This window comes from Myxocyprinus asiaticus, chromosome 47, assembly GCF_019703515.2.
Source record: "Myxocyprinus asiaticus isolate MX2 ecotype Aquarium Trade chromosome 47, UBuf_Myxa_2, whole genome shotgun sequence".
In the NCBI taxonomy this organism is placed as follows: domain Eukaryota; kingdom Metazoa; phylum Chordata; class Actinopteri; order Cypriniformes; family Catostomidae; genus Myxocyprinus; species Myxocyprinus asiaticus.
Genome location: NC_059390.1, coordinates 182,501 through 199,692, shown reverse-complemented (window position 1 = coordinate 199,692; position 17,192 = coordinate 182,501). Strand labels below are relative to the sequence as shown.

General features: G+C 40.6%; 1 protein-coding gene across 3 annotated transcripts in view; it reads right to left on the bottom strand.

The window, feature by feature from the left end:
• Positions 1–17,192, bottom strand: part of LOC127436420 (low-density lipoprotein receptor-related protein 6-like) — a 61,474-nt gene that overhangs the window by 23,711 nt on the left and 20,571 nt on the right. For all 3 annotated transcript variants that reach the window (XM_051690541.1, XM_051690542.1, XM_051690543.1), the window contains 5 exons: positions 15,468–15,665; positions 15,192–15,388; positions 8,543–8,677; positions 5,166–5,562; positions 2,597–2,768 (listed from right to left, as the gene is read on the bottom strand). In XM_051690541.1, the coding sequence (XP_051546501.1) occupies positions 2,597–2,768; positions 5,166–5,562; positions 8,543–8,677; positions 15,192–15,388; positions 15,468–15,665 (1,099 nt within the window). The remainder of the gene's footprint in view (positions 1–2,596; positions 2,769–5,165; positions 5,563–8,542; positions 8,678–15,191; positions 15,389–15,467; positions 15,666–17,192) is intronic.

Genomic DNA, 17,192 nt, shown 5'->3' with positions numbered 1-17,192 from the left:
GAGTCTTAAAATGTGAGGAAATTTCATTCTTCAGATTTGCCATAATTTTTTGCGCCCTAGAGAGCAATTCTTCCGCACATCTGTTTCTAGAGGCTTCAGAACTCAAACACTAGAGTTTTTTTTTACTGGAGTTTGTGGTTGATTCGTGTAGTTAGCCAGAAATCTTCAGTTTTTCAGCTTGTGAGCTCAAACTACAGATGACAATAGTTCCAGTATTACAAGAGCCAATACATGCACTGTTTGGCCATTTTTGACCAAAATTAGATTTATTTCTTTAATAGAAATGGAATACTTCATCTGAGTGACTGAAGGCTTGGTTGCTATTCCTACATTTGCCATCTGAACACACACACACACACACACACACACACACACACACAAAATTCATTAGATGAGTTTAAGCTGCATGACAAAAAAGCGACACTTGTGTTGTTCGCGGTCAAATTTGACCGGTCATGGGGAATGAATGGGTGAGACTATAACACAAGGATATTTTGGGGGAAGAATGTGTCAAATAAAATCAATAATTCAGCCACAATGCAGAACACACACACACACACACACACACACACACACACACAAGAATGGGTGAGACCATAACACATCCACAATGCAGAACACACACACACACACACACACACTCACACACACACTCACACACACACTCACACACACACACACTCACACACACACTCACACACACACTCACACACACACTCACACACGAATGGGTGAGACCCTAACATATCCACAATGCAGAACACACACACACACACTCACACACACACACACACTCACTCACTCACACACACACTCACACACACACACACACACACACACACACACACACACACACACACACACACACACACACACACACACACACACACACACTCACACGAATGGGTGAGACCCTAACATATCCACAATGCAGAACACACACACACACACACACACACACACTCACACACTCACACACACACACTCACACACACACACTCACACACACACACTCACACACTCACACTCACACACTCACACTCACACACTCACACTCACACACTCACACACTCACACTCACACACTCACACTCACACACTCACACTCACACACTCACACACTCACACACTCACACACTCACACACTCACACACACACACACACACACTCACACACACACACTCACACACACACACTCACACACACAAGAATGGGTGAGACCATAACACATCCACAATGCAGAACACACAAATTCATCTAGTTACAACCAGAAATGAATTAGTGTATCCTGCAGCTATCTACTGGTCACTACTGTCATGACATGATTTTCAGATAATGTAATTGATCTTTTTTGGCACCAGATGGCAGCAATCTGCCCCCAATACACCACACATTCTCATATTTTCTTTTCCACCATGTTTCAACTTAAAGTATAGGTTTTCGCTGGTGTAAAATTCACATCAATTTGCACATGCAAATTAATGGTGTAATTGAGAAATTTAAAGGTAGAGAAGATCCTTCCAAAAATGCAATCCTTTAGTGTTTATATATCATTGAAGTTAGTGTTATTGCATTTCTTTTATACAAAATTAAATGTTCATTGTTTTTGGTCAAATCTGTCTGCGAACAATCCAAGTGGGAGTTTAAAATGAAGTGCACAAGAGTAAAACTAAAACTTGTGCGAATGGTCAAATGCACTTCCTGGTGAAAATGACAATGACAGGCAGAAGAAGAAAAAACAGATGTGCATTATAAACATGCTCGCAGTGTAAATGCAGCTAAATAGACCGGTCTGTCACTGTATTTTATGCCATTCATATAATCAAAAAAACATACTGACAAAAAGAAAAAAGATGAGATGATGATAAAACTGCACACTACTCACATGTTTACTTGAATAATAACTTTGAAAAACTTGATCTATGTATTTATACTGAGAAAACATGGAAGGATAAAATACAGGAGTGTTTAATAGCATATAATAATTTTTTTAATGAGTTTGTTCAACAGCATATTAGCAGTGGTCTCTAAATGGTGAAATTTCACTACTGAAACATTGTTATAGTGAAGCCTCCAGCTCACACACACTTGAATTGTCCATAAATTCACTTTAAAATGCCGACAGAAACTCCACAGGACAGGAAGTGCTCCTACATGCGGGGTCATGACCTCACTTATCTGGTAACCTCACATGTCCATCTGTTGTCTGTCGGCACGTCTCAACGAGAGCGTCTCTAACGATCATGTTTCTGAGCTGCAGAGAGTGTTTTGCTGTTTTCAGCTTTGGTGTTCAGTGACGACAGATATTAACACATCCAGACTGATTCTGTGCTGACACGTGTCAAGCAGAGGAGCAAATGTTCTCTCGTTCACACTGGAATGCACAAACATCTCGTCCTAAATCTCTTCTGTAAACATCTGAATCTCAGCGCAACTGGCAGCTGCATTCAGCATTAAACATTATGAATCTAACAGATACGTTTGATTGAAATGATGACTCGTCTTTTTTCACATCAAACGCATCTTGATATTAATTGAAGAAACACTCGATTCGCACACCACACTACTGTCCAAACACACGCGTGTTTTCGTCTCACCTCTATGACGTCAGTCTTGGCATCTCCCCAGTAGATTTTTCTCTCGGTGTAGTCGAGCGCCAGTCCATTCGGCCAGCCCAAAGAAGTGTTGACCAGCACCAATCGCTCCATCCCGTCCAGAGCTGCTCGCTCGATCTTTGGCACTTCACCCCAATCCGTCCAGTACATGTACCTGTCACGAGACGGAGCTTCCTTTAGCACATCACGTGAGCTACAGGTTTCTGAGATGGACAATATTAGCGTTACATTGTCATGAATTATTACAGGTGTGAAAATAAAATATTCAACAGCATTAACGAATACACAACACACCCTCTTCACAGTATGAAACTTGATTTCCTGAATGAAAAATGAGTGTTTGCGTGGCAGCAGTAGAATAAAGGAACAGTTCACACAAAACATGGCAAAAAGCACAAAAAGGTGTCATATAGGTAATCCATATGTCTCAATCCATGTCTTATGAAGCGTGTTCAGCGCTCTGCGCTTGCGTCAAGCACAAGGAAGTGTAATTGAGCTTTAAATCATTATCGCGCCAAGAGACTGAAGATATCAAGATTTATAGTGAGTTATATTTTGGTCTGTTTCTCACCCAAAACCGATCGGATCGCTTCTGAAGACATGGATTAAACCACTGGACTATTTTTATGCGGCATTTATGTGCTTTTTGGAGCTTGAAAGTGTTGGACCCCATTGACTTACACTGTATATACAAAAACACACATCACATCTCCATCAAAATATCTTTCGTTGTGTTCTGCTGAAGAAAGAAAGTCATACGAGTTTGAGAAGGCATGAGAGTGAGTAAACAATTACGCATTTTTGGGTGAAATATTCAAAAAGAATGCACACTGGAACTTTCTGCAAGTCTGAACTGAGTCTTTATATTAAGCAGTTATATTTTATATTTTATATTTTCCCCATTGTGTGACTAGGCCTGTCGCATTTTTAAATAATCGTCTGATCGCGGTTATTTCATCTAACCGTGTTTTTTTTTAGATAACCGCCGCAATTAATGTGCACTTCAAATTCCAATCACATTTTAATGCCCAAATAAGAGAATTTTAAGTGAATATATGAATGCCATCAACAGCACAGTTAAGTGTCATTCAGTTGAACTCCCGAGTGTCACTGAGCCGCTCAGCTGATGTCAACCAGAGCTGCTCCTGTCCGGAAGATGATCTGATGCACACGTCAAACTCCAGCGAAAATATAAACAAATATAAACTTTCATAGTGAACGCAAAGTGCTCCGGCTTCACCACAAATGGTCGATTAATGGCAAATGTTCCTGTTCATAGCAGGTTCATACACAGAGGAGGAGACGCACGCTTACTCTGTTTCTGTGGAGTATTTCATGAGAAATAAGGGCTCGTGGGTTTAATCAAAGACCATTAAAATAATGTGTGAAAGTGAAGAAACTAGGACTGAAATGATTCAATAATACATAATATATATCATATAACATCATAAAAAATATATATATTTTATTATTTATTAAAAAAAATGAAATGAGTTCCAAAATTAATAGTGTAAAAGTAAAATTGACCAAAAGTGACATATTTTAAATATATTTAAAAATATTGATATTTAAAATATTTTGATATTTATTATTTTTCATTTTATTCATCAGTTTTTAAAGCCTTAAAAGGAAATCATATTTCTCTATTTCATTATTTGATTTATATATTTGAAGTTAAATATGTAAAAATGACTTCTGAAGGTGTATGAAGCAACAGTATGACGATTTGTGTGACAACTAATCGTGAAAGCCCTTAAACAGACAAGCAATCGTCATAATCGCAATTATTTGTTTGACAATTAATCGCCAATTTCATAATCGTGACAGCACTGTGTGACAAAAAAGAAAAAATGAAATTTGAAAGATGAAGCTCAAAAAGAGTCTGATGAGTTTAAAATATAAAGCTACTTATCATGAAAATTAAACACAATCATGTCAGTTATTCTTCAGTTGTACATTAAATCAGCACCTTTAGTGTCTGTAACACTTAAACGTCTGATTCCAAAAACATTTTTTAAGAACCAGAAAATGGGGGTCTGGGTATTTCAGCGAGTACTGACGCTGACTATCACCCCTGGAGTCGCGAGTTCGAATCCAGGGTGTGCTGAGTGACTCCAGTCAGGTCTCCTAAGCAACCAAATTGGCCCGGTTGCTAGGGAGTGTAGAGTCACATGGGGTAACTTCCTCGTGGTCGTGATTAGTGGTTCTCGCTCTCAATGGGGCGTGTGGTAAGTTGTGTGTGGATCGTGGAGAGTAGCATGAGCCTCCACATGCTGTGAGTCTCCGCGGTGTCATGCACAACGAGTCACGTGATAAGATGCGCGGATTGACGGTCTCAGAAGCGGAGGCAACTGAGACTTGTCCTCCACCACCCGGATTGAGGTGAGTAACCGCACCACCACGAGGACCTACTAAGTAGTGGGAATTGGGCATTCCAAATTGGGAGAAAAGGGGATAAAGTAAATACATTTAAAAAAGAACCAGAAAATGATCATAATGAAAAATAACCACAATTAAAACAAATTGAACACTAAAATAGCAAACGTCTCACCCAGCGACAGGGTCAAGCACGATAGCTCTTGGCTCGTCCAGATCTTCTGATATCAGGATCTTTCTCATGGTGCCATTCAGTCGCGTCACTTCGATCCGGTCTGTGCCCGTGTCCGTCCAATACAGATTCCGTGCGATCCAGTCCAGCGCGATCCCGTCCGGGTGATTCACCTGTGATGTCACCACAAACTGGGCTTCGCTCCCGTTCAGGTAGGACCTGCGGATCGCTCTGACCTCATCATCCGTCCAGTACATGTGACCTTCTACGGGGTCGAAGTCGATGGCGATGGCGTGGCGAATGTCGTCGGTCTGCAGCACAATGTCGGTGAAGTCGGGCATGTCCAGAGAGATGCGCCGCAGATCTGTGCGTCGCGCCAACAGCAGCAGCTGCGTGGCACCTGGGGAGGGGTGAGAGGTCAGAGGTCAAATGCAGTGTCATATGTTCTTTATTAGATTCATATACACCAGCATTAGTGTACTGAAGAAAACAAACGCAGTACACATGGGGTAACCTCCTCGTGGTCACTATAATGTGGATCTCGCTCACGGTGGGGTGTGTGGTGAGTTGTGCGTGGATGCCGCAGAGAATAGCGTGAAGCCTCCACACACGCTACGTTTCCACGGTAACGCGCTCAACAAGCCACGTGATAAGATGCGCAGATTGACGGTCTCAGACGCGGAGGCACGTCCATATCCTTGACAATATCAATGTCTTTTTACATAAAATAAATTGAAAACTAAAATAAACAAAATGCCTTTTTCTCTATTAACCTCCCATTCCATGAGGGGAAAACGAGCCTTTCCTTCTCCTGCACATACGGTGAATTATGTAGGAGCCAGATACTTAATACTTAATCAGGATAAATACATGTGTGCAGGTTCAGTGGCGCTTCACGTTATCACTTTTTACGAGCACTACAGACCCTGAACAGATGTGATACACACGTGTAACACTTGACGGAGAATAAAAGCAAACTTTTCTATGCATTTTCTTTGAAGGTTCGGTTTTCATAATTTATCTTTTGTTAAAAAAGGTTGTTTATATGAGCGGACATCACTTCTGTAACAGCGGTGTCGTATATTTTTCAGATTTACTGCACCCAGCAGCTAAGCAATTAGCATACATACATTTGATTGAATAAGACACAATAAAATATATGTATACTCACCTAACAGCTGCTGGTTCATGTTTTGGATAGCAGTGTAACTGAACTTTAATGAGACATGATTAGATCGCTTCTGATGACTGCTGGCCACTGAGTTTGCACAGAGCGCACTTGAATGTTTAGACTGCAACGCAACTTTATTAAAATCAATCGGAGGACCAGATAAAGTGATTGGCTGCCAGTTGACTAGCACTGATATATAAATAGCAGTTTAAAACAGAAATTGAATTCAGATACACATAACTTTTATAGTATGTACATGAAATCTACAGTTTATGAATGTAGCAGCATTGAGTATGAATCACAGAACAGTTGTGCACTTGATTCTTTTACTTTAACAGAGTAAAATATCTGTATCATTGATACTAAGAATATTGAGAATTACAAAAACTCAAAAGTAAAATGCCTGGACACATTACAGGAATGAGAAAGAGATTTTTTTCATGACAGTAACGAGAATTTGAGGGGAAAATGTGCAAAATTGCCATAACAATAATGTCACAAAAAAAATCAAACATGTCCTAAAAACACACGTAATTTTCTTACGCTTCTTGTGATCGGCCTGTGTTCATTTTAAGCACTAGAGAGTAGTGTTCTGTACTATAGTATGTGCTGGTGGGGGGGGGGGGGGGCGGGCATGCGTCCTCTCAGAGGGGCCAAACAAAAGCTTTTACAAACGATTCTGTTTCACACAAATACAATTTAAATGTGCTCTCATTCTGCCATGAACGAGCCCACAATCCCTTTCACTTAACAGACAATACACAGATCCAGAGCTTCAGTGCTCGATGTGTCTGTCTGTCTGTGAGTGAGAAAGAGAGTGAGACAGGAGGCCCCCAGAGTGAGAGTCAGACAGTTACAGCAGCACTGGTCACATGACATGCCGAGGTGAAGAGCGAGAGGTTTGTAGATCACACGAGCTCTCCCAAAGAACCATGTTACCATAGCAACAACCGGACAGTTCCCCTTGGCAACACGCACATCAACCGGAGAGAGAGAGAATTAAATGGGAGAAGAACACTTCTTACAGGCGCTGAGTTTCTACAGATTTCAGCTACAAGAACTATTTTAGCTCCTTAAAAATTAAGGTATTTCCATTGATGGCTGATTTGCTTTTACTTACGGTTTTCTTTTTTATTTGTTCAGTTTCATACTGATTAGTTCAGTTTCTGGTTACTTCTGGAGATGCCACTAGGTGGCGACAAATAAGCGTCTTATGTGCTATAAGAGAGTCATTGAATCATTGAGTCATTCACGACCGAAATCTACCACGAGACTTTATAGTATTTAAGCATTAAAAGAACAAAGCAGATCTATTATTTTCCTTCAGTCTGTGAACTGCTGAGCATGACTTTTCATCCAAAAAGGACAAAACAATAATAGTGATATTCAATAATGTCCTTACCTTCTACTTTATTAAAATTTGCATGTCAAATCTACTGACTTCAGTATAATGTTTAAGCATTATAAGAACAAAGCAGATCTAGTGTATAGTTTCCTACAGTACTTAAACTGCTGCATGACTTTTATCAGAAAAGACAACAACATAATTATAATTATGAGTTTCAATAATGTCCTTAAGTCATTATAAAGAGATTTTAAAACCGCTGATGCTTCATTCACTCCAATTTATTCTGCAGCGCTGATGCGAGTCATGTGACATCTCCTTTATGTATTAACATCAGTCACTTTAACGCATTGATAACAGCTCTTCCACCCCTTTCTCTCATTGATGAACAAGGTAGACTCACATTTCGATGGCAAAGTGAACGAACAACATGCCCCTCTCACTCATACAGTCGGTCAGTTCATGTACAAGGTCATTCAGTTTGTTTACGAATGAGAAGTTTCACGAGTGCTACTTCTTCAAAACCCTTCACGCTCCATTCCTGTCAGACGCAGAATCATTGTGCACACGCTGCTGTACCAAGCACGTGATTGGCCGCTGCTGTAATCTATCTCGAGGTTGTCAAGCATGCGTTCAGAGTCCGACCCCCCCATTCCAAAACAAAAACTCTTCGGATCTGCATAAATCACAAGTGACCAATTTTGGTTTCAAAATGGCAAATTTTGCCAATAGGCTAGGAGTCTGCATCACTGTAATTGGGTTGCTGTATAAGTTGACCAGTGTGAGGTTCTGACTGTGTGTGTGTGTGTGTGTGTGTGTGTGTGTGTGTGTGTGTGTGTGTGTGTGCGCGCGTGTGTTTCTCACCATCTCTGCAGCTCTTGTTGTCCTCTAGCAGCTGGACTCCAGTTGGACAGGCGCACTGGTAATACGGTTTGACTGGTGATAGCAGACACAGATGAGAACATCCACCATTCTTCAGTGAACAGGGACTCATCACCTCTGTCACACACACATTTACAGCAGGTAAAGGAGCGTTGGAGACAGAAAGCACCGTTCACTCACAGCTAAAGGGATCAAGGTGAATCTACAAGGAATTATCAAGAGAAGCTTCTGTGACACTCCAGGTTCAAAATCTTCACACAAACAACTGCCCCTGTAACACATGTGCACTGGGGCCCAAAAGGGTTCAAGGGATTATTATATCTGGGTGACTAATGAAATGTAAGTAAATAAGTGTCACTGATCATGTAAACTCTTTGTACAGATGCTCAACTTTACTTGCCTAGATTAACATACACAAAAGAAAAAAGATGCAAAGAAAGAAAGACAGAAAGAAAGCAAGCAAGCAAGCTACAATGGTGAGAATGAGTGTGTGTAAAGACAGAGAGAGAGAGTGAGTGGGGGTGTAACAGAGCATTTGGTTGCGAGTGTGTTTCAGGATTTTGTCGGCACTATGAGAAATTCTCTGCATTCAATCAGCACTACAGTCAGAACAGAAGACCCATTGTGTGTGTGTGTCAATCATTTCTGCAGAGCTGTGTGTGTGTTTATTGTTTCAGGAGTCTCATGTAAAAGCACTATGGGAAACTCAAGCATACAGTCTGATTCCTTTATTGTTCATGAGCTCCAAATTTAACAACAGAATGGAAAATAACCATCACACATCTCTTACCACACAAACAATTTCACCTTTGATTCCCTGAGAAATTACATTTGAAGGAATAATTCACTAAAAAATTAAAGCTCTGTCTTCATTTACAAATTCTCATGCCATTCCACACCTGGATGACTTTCAGGAGATTTTCAGTGAATAATAACTCAAGTATTCAGCAGTGATTGTGTAGTATAGCGATGGAGTATTCAGCAGTGATTGTGGAGTATAGCGATGGAGTATTCAGCAGTGATTGTGGAGTATAGTGATGGAGTATTCAGCAGTGATTGTGGAGTATAGTGATGGAGTATTCAGCAGTGATTGTGGAGTATAGTGATGGAGTATTCAGCAGTGATTGTGTAGTATAGTGAAGGAGTATTCAGCAGTGATTGTGGAGTATAGTGATGGAGTATTCAGCAGTGATTGTGGAGTATTCAGCAGTGATTGTGGAGTATAGTGATGGAGTATTCAGCAGTGATTGTGGAGTATAGTGATGGAGTATTCAGCAGTGATTGTGTAGTATAGTGATGGAGTATTCAGCAGTGATTGTGTAGTATAGTGATGGAGTATTCAGCAGTGATTGTGTAGTATAGTGAAGGAGTATTCAGCAGTGATTGTGGAGTATAGTGATGGAGTATTCAGCAGTGATTGTGGAGTATAGCGATGGTGTATTCAGCAGTGATTGTGTAGTATAGCGATGGAGTATTCAGCAGTGATTGTGGAGTATAACGATGGAGTATTCAGCAGTGATTGTGTAGTATAACGATGGAGTATTCAGCAGTGATTGTGGAGTATAGTGATGGAGTATTCAGCAGTGATTGTGGAGTATAGTGATGGAGTATTCAGCAGTGATTGTGGAGTATTCAGCAGTGATTGTGGAGTACAGTGATGGAGTATTCAGCAGTAATTGTGGAGTATAGTGATGGAGTATTCAGCAGTGATTGTGGAGTATAGTGATGGAGTATTCAGCAGTGATTGTGGAGTATAGTGATGGAGTATTCAGCAGTGATTGTGGAGTATAGTGATGGAGTATTCAGCAGTGATTGTGGAGTATAGCGATGGAGTATTCAGCAGTGATTGTGGAGTATAGCGATGGAGTATTCAGCAGTGATTGTGGAGTATAGTGATGGAGTATTCAGCAGTGATTGTGTAGTATAGTGATGGAGTATTCAGCAGTGATTGTGGAGTATAGTGAAGGAGTATTCAGCAGTGATTGTGGAGTATAGCGATGGAGTATTCAGCGGTGATTGTGGAGTGTAGCGATGGAATATTTAGCAGTGATTGTGGAGTATAGTGATGGAGTATTCAGCAGTGATTGTGGAGTATAGCGATGGAGTATTCAGCAGTGATTGTGGAATATAGTGATGGAGTATTCAGCAGGTGAGTATGTGGAGTATAGCGTGATGGAGTATTCAGCAGTGATTGTGGAGTATAGTGATGGAGTATTCAGCAGTGATTGTGGAGTATTCAGCAGTGATTGTGGAGTATAGCGATGGAATATTCAGCGGTGATTGTGGAGTATAGCGATGGAGTATTCAGCAGCGATTGTGGAGTATAGCGATGGAGTATTCAGCAGCGATTGTGGAGTATAGCGATGGAGTATTCAGCAGCGATTGTGGAGTATAGCGATGGAGTATTCAGCAGCGATTGTGGAGTATAGCGATGGAGTATTCAGCAGCGATTGTGGAGTATAGCGATGGAGTATTCAGCAGCGATTGTGGAGTATATAGCAAGGATGAGATAAAGCCGTTCAAGTCTCTCTCGTTAATATGCACTCATTTACAGAGCTGCTAGTTTTCTTAAAGAGACAGTACTGATTTTAGCACGTGTTCAACAAATCAATGTATATATTAGGGATGTCAATTTTCAGACATTTTCATAATCGATCGATGTGGAAATTAACGATCAATTAATCGCTAATGTTAATATAGCAAAACGCATGTGGAGGACTGCAAATAATATGTGCTTGTAGTCTATTGTTTAAATATCATTTAAATACATCTAAGAAATGCAAGTACTGGCATTTTCCTCTTAAAATATTCTTAGTTCAATGTATTTAAATACATTCAATGTTTAGTTCGAATTTGGGCATTGTTTAATTACTGTTAATGAAATACTGTTATTAGTAACTTCTATCTTAAAATACTTCATTTGTATACATATTTAAGTATATTAGAATTTCACGTTGTGGATCGTGGGATATTTCTGATCTTTGGACGTATTTTTTTAAATTAGAAATGGAGTCAAATCATAACAGGTTGCATAAACAGTACATAACATAGGCTACCGCTTCTGGGGTGATAGTGTGATGTCAGCTGAATGTACCTTCGTGCTTTCTGGGCGATCACTGACGTAATTGTAGGATGGGACGAAACAAGGAGATCAACAGTGCTTGTTTACATGTTGTACTTTAACACACTATCGTGGTGTGTACAGAAAACATTAATGTTCATTTATAGAGAAACGCTCCAACATTGTTTACATTGAGCCCGCTTCATCTCTCTCTCTGCGTACGAAACTGCGTACTGTCACAGCATGACCTGTATTTGATAAAGGATGCACTTATCTGCCAGCAAAACAGTACGTTCTTTTAAGTATGCATGCGAGTAGTATGAATAGATTTCGGACATCATCCTGGGACATGGGTATTGAATCGTGACCCTCATATATGACGTAAGAACAACAACAACCGCGAAAACTATCTGCTCTGGTTTTGTTAAACAAGCACCATTTAAGCACAAGGAACAATTATGTTGGTAAATGTAGCACTTACAGTGGAGAAGAGCCGTCCGACTCGTGGTTCACCACCGCTCTTTTAAATCCAGTGACATCACCTCAGCTCCCGAGGGATTATGGGACCATTAAGTGTCCAGCCGATCCGCACTTCAGAATCTCACCGGAAACAGTAGGTCATCCGGGCATTTCTCGTATACTGCTTCATGAATACTGAGGACTCGGACGTACTACTCCATTGGCATACTCTTTTTGGCATACTATACAGTAGGGAAGTATGGATATTCGTACGCAGTGTACGCACTATACATTTTTTTAAATGTTAAAATTATGTCTAGAGATGCAAGGGTACGCCTTATTCAGTTTAAGATTTGGCATCGTTTCTACTGGACTCCCTCTAGATTGTTTAGGCTTGGTCTAAAGGCACACCGATCTGCTGGCGATGTCAGCTGGAGGACGGAGACATGGCCCATGCTCTGTGGGTCTGTGCTAAGATTCAAGAATTCTGGGTAAGAGTCCAGAACTTTATCTGTGAGGTTTTAGATACTCAAATTTAATTCTGTCCCAGACTATGTATATTGGGTGATGGGGCGGTTATTCAAGTAGGTGACAAATATACAAAAAGCTGAGTCCAAACTAGTGTAATGATTGGCAGACAGATCATTCTTAGAGGATGGAAGTCAACTGGCGCTCCCTCATTTCAAGAGTGGTTCACCGAACTGGGCAGCATGGCGGCATTTGAAAATATGGATGCGTATGGTAAGAAATGGGACAGGTATTTGTCCTTTCTGGAGGGGTCTCAGTGAGGACCATGTGGAGAGAAACAGAACTGTGGTAGTAATTGTGGATTTCTTTCTTTGTTGATTTTTATATTTTTGATTTTCACAAATATTTTTGGTTTGTTTATATGTGTGCATTGTGTAATTTAGGCTTTGACCACAGGGATGTTTGTTGAGGGACAGGGTGGGGACGGGGGGTGGAGGGGATGTAATGGGGGTTAAAGTTGATTCTGTATGTATATATATATATATATATATATATATATATATATATATATATATATATATATATATATATATATATATATATATATATATATATATATTAGTTATTCTGTTTTTTGTATACAAGAATCAATAAAAATTGGTAATTAAAAAAAAAAAATGAATCGACAATCAATAAGCTTAATCGATCAAATTATTAATGTCAATTACTCATTGACATCCCTGGTATATAGTACAAATTATGCAGTTAAACAATAAACATGTTAACAAAAAATGATATGTTATTTATTGATTTAATACGTGGATTTGTTCATTTTTGAAAAATGATAAACTAATAAAATATAATTAGTAAAATGTATATTTTCATAATGTATCTAGTTAAAAGGTCCGCTGTATAATTAACAGCATTATTTGAGAGAGAATCTCTTTCATATGTAAGCAAAAGAGACATTATAACTGAAATATACCCATATGAATCGATATCTAATCGATTCGGGAAATCTGTATCAATACCCAGCCCAAACGTTTATGATGCTTTTTATGGCACTTTTTTGGAGCTTGGCAGTAAAAAGAATCTCCTTTTGTGTTTCACAGAAGAACCTCATACAGGTTTGGACAGGATATCTGCAGGTTCAAAGAATGAAATTTAAGACTTTAAGACTTTTTAAGGCCATATAAAAGAAAGATTTAAGACCACATGAAATAATTAATTAGCAGGTGAATCACGAGGCTACTTGGATGTCTCTGGACATGTTTTTTATATCTGATTGCACATTTATGTGTGTGTGTTAATACAACATTAAAATTCTTCTCTTTATTCACTTGCTTTCCAGCAGGATGTGATGCAATAGACCAGTCCTTTGGCAATGTCACCGCTTGTCAAACACGGAAGTGGAGGCAAAATCCATGCGTAAAAATAAACTTATGTTGTTGAAAAATGATTTCGAGGGCTCTCGTTGACTGCTGTGGCTTCAAGATCATCAACAGAGCTGACTGGACTGAGATCATTTCAACTCACAACTTTACAGAGAACTTTATAGCGAACATGATTACATGTTTGTTGTTATCTCATTGCATTATAGTAATTGTATTGCTAAGAATATGTTTGTATTGGGGGCGAGTACTGATGCTGACTATCACCCCTGGAGTCGTGAGTTTGAAACCAGGGCGTGCTGAGTGACTCCAGCCAGGTCTCCTAAGCAACCAAATTGGCCGGTTGCTAGGGAGGGTAGAGTCACATGGGGTAACCTCCTCGTGGTCGCTATAATGTGGTTCTTGCTCTCGGTGGGGCGTGTGGTGAGTTGTGTGTGAATGCTGCGGAGAATAGCGTGAAGCCTCCACATGTGCTATGTCTCCGCGGTAACGCGCTCAACAAGTCACGTGATAAGATGAGCAGATTGACGGTCTCAGACGCGGAGGCAACTGAGATTCGTCCTCCGCCACCCGGATTGAGGCGAGTCACTACGCCACCACGAGGACTTGGAGCACATTGGGAATTGGGCATTCCAAATTGGGGGAAAAAAAAAAAGGAGAAAACAATAAAAAATAAAAAAACTTCTTGTAATTTATTTAAGACTTTTTAAGGACCCACGGGTACCCTGTTTGGAACATAATGATTTTGTGGGAAATTATCCCTTGAAATCCTTTTGTAACAATCATGTAACTAGTCAAATCATAATAACTAGTGATAGACCGACATATGGGCCAGGCCGATTAATCGGTCATTAATTTGGCCGTTTTGCGATTATCAGCTGATATCCGTGTTCGCTTGGCCGATTGACTGAAGTTTAACTTTGCCTTGTGTCAGTTCCGAAATCTACCATTAGACTTATCAATGCATAGTTCTTTCTGCTTTCAAGATATTTTTTAAGTAAATATAGCATAAGTGTTTGTTTCACTTGACAAATGTTGTGTACATGTGATTTGCTATTGTTAAATCGTATTATGTTAATCGCAATTTATATCAGTCATCCTGCTCTCTAAATACTGGTTTCAGCCATTGAAAAACCCATATTGGTTGACCATTAATAATAGTCCCTTATTAATAAATGTGATTGAAACTCTTGTTGTAAAAGGTAAAAATGCTTAAAAATGGAAAAGAAAAACAACAGGTGCCGTCTCTTACCCATCAGCTGTCTCTTCTGACTGAACACGTGGATGTCCATTGGAGAGAAGATGTTGGAGTGAATCTCTCGGCTGTTTTCTCCCGTGTGTTTGTAACATGAGTGTATGGAGTGTGTGTTCCAGTCCGTCCAGAAGAGCGTGTCATCGTACAACGTGAGCGCAAACGGGTGCGGCAACGAACCTTTCACCACGACCTCCCTGTGAATGTGCAACCAAACCACACATGAAAGAAGCGCTCCTTCGGGAAAACTCGAATGTGACACGAGTGTATCCTCACCTGCCGGATCCGTTGAGGTTGGAGCGGTGGATGAAATTAAACTTGGCATCGGCCCAGTAGAGCTTCTGTTGACTGTAGTCGAGCGTCAGTCCGTTCGGCCAGTAGATTTCAGTGTCGATGATGACGGCACGATGAGTTCCGTCCATTCCTGCACGCTCGATCTTTGGGATTTCACCCCAGTCCGTCCAGTACATGTACCTACAGAGAGACGGAGAGCAACTTTCATAACCTGACCTTATCAAACATCCCAAACAATCCAATCATGACCTGACGAGAGCACTTCATTTACGTTCGGGCGTTTGACAGATGTGCTTATCTTAAGTGACTTACAGTGAATTCAAGGTTTACATGATCAGTGTGAGTGTTTTCTGGGAATCGACCCATGTACGTTGACATCGCTAGTGACATGCTTCAGCTGAGCGACAGGAACTCTGAAGCAAGATTGTTTTCATTGGGCTCACATCAGGTCATGTGATAATAGCAGTCTCTAACAAGCGACAAGACATTCGATCAGTCACTTCGGTAGCCCCGCCCCCGGTGAAATCTTACTGGTCCAAAATCCTGCTCCACAGACCTGTGGACTGATCATGAATGTCTGAATGTGTTCTGATTGGCTGTGACTGTGTGGCGTCACGCAGCATCAGGGTGGACAGTGACCCCTCTGAGCTGAATTACAGTTTTCCCTCTGAATCTCTCACAAAATCATGCAGTTACAATTGAATCCACTGGGGGCGCTGTGGATGTGTGTTGTCGAGGTGTTGGATGAGAGAAGATGAAATCATGGCGTCTGTGCTTTTGAAAGCAATGTGTGGCAATACTTGTAATTGATTGATTCTTATTGAATTATACTGCATTTGTATTCGGTCTTGTTGGAGTCATGCAAACCAACAGATGAGGATCTGAGTTTTGGCTGGAACTCTCTGCAACCAGTCATTACAGACACCAGTGCTGAGTGTGTTCCATTACAGAACACACACACACACACACACACACACACACACACACACACACACACACACACACACCTGCTTCAAGCAGAAGCGAATCAAAATAAATAAAGTGTCGGCTGGAAGCAGCAACCTTTGACCTTTGTCAGAGCAGATGTGGTGCTGCACGGAGGCAGCGCACGTCACGAGTGGTTGGAGGGGTCAGTATGGTGGCCTACAGTGAGAACAAAGCTGGAGGGGTCACAGTAAACAAATGAAGGCGGAGCTCTGATGAGTATCACTTCACGTGATGTCACACAGCATGATTAAAGCCTCTAAAGCAAAATCGACCAATCATGATGCAGTCTGCAAACAGACCGCCCACTCCTGACACACCTGATCTGTAACACACACACACACCAGCGAGTGTAAACATAGGCGGGACTTCAGCCAATCAGAGGCCAGCAGCGAATGACATCACGAGTGCAGTGATGCATTTCCTGTGTGTTTACAGCAGTGTTTTTCCACTGATGGTCTGTTCTGATTGGGTCAAGGGCAGCAGGGAAATAACTATGTTAACTGTAAATAATAAAATGCAACTAAACTTATGATTTTGTATATTTAAATTGTATTTATTAATATATTTATAATAATTCCAACTGTTGAAGTATGAGACAATTATGGTTAAACTCCAAATGTGAAACATGAATTAAAACGGTTGTGTCAGATGTGGAGGAGGAGGAGAGTTTATGCGTGCATCGGCCAAAAAGTGTTTCCTCGCTCAAGCGCCCTCGGGAAG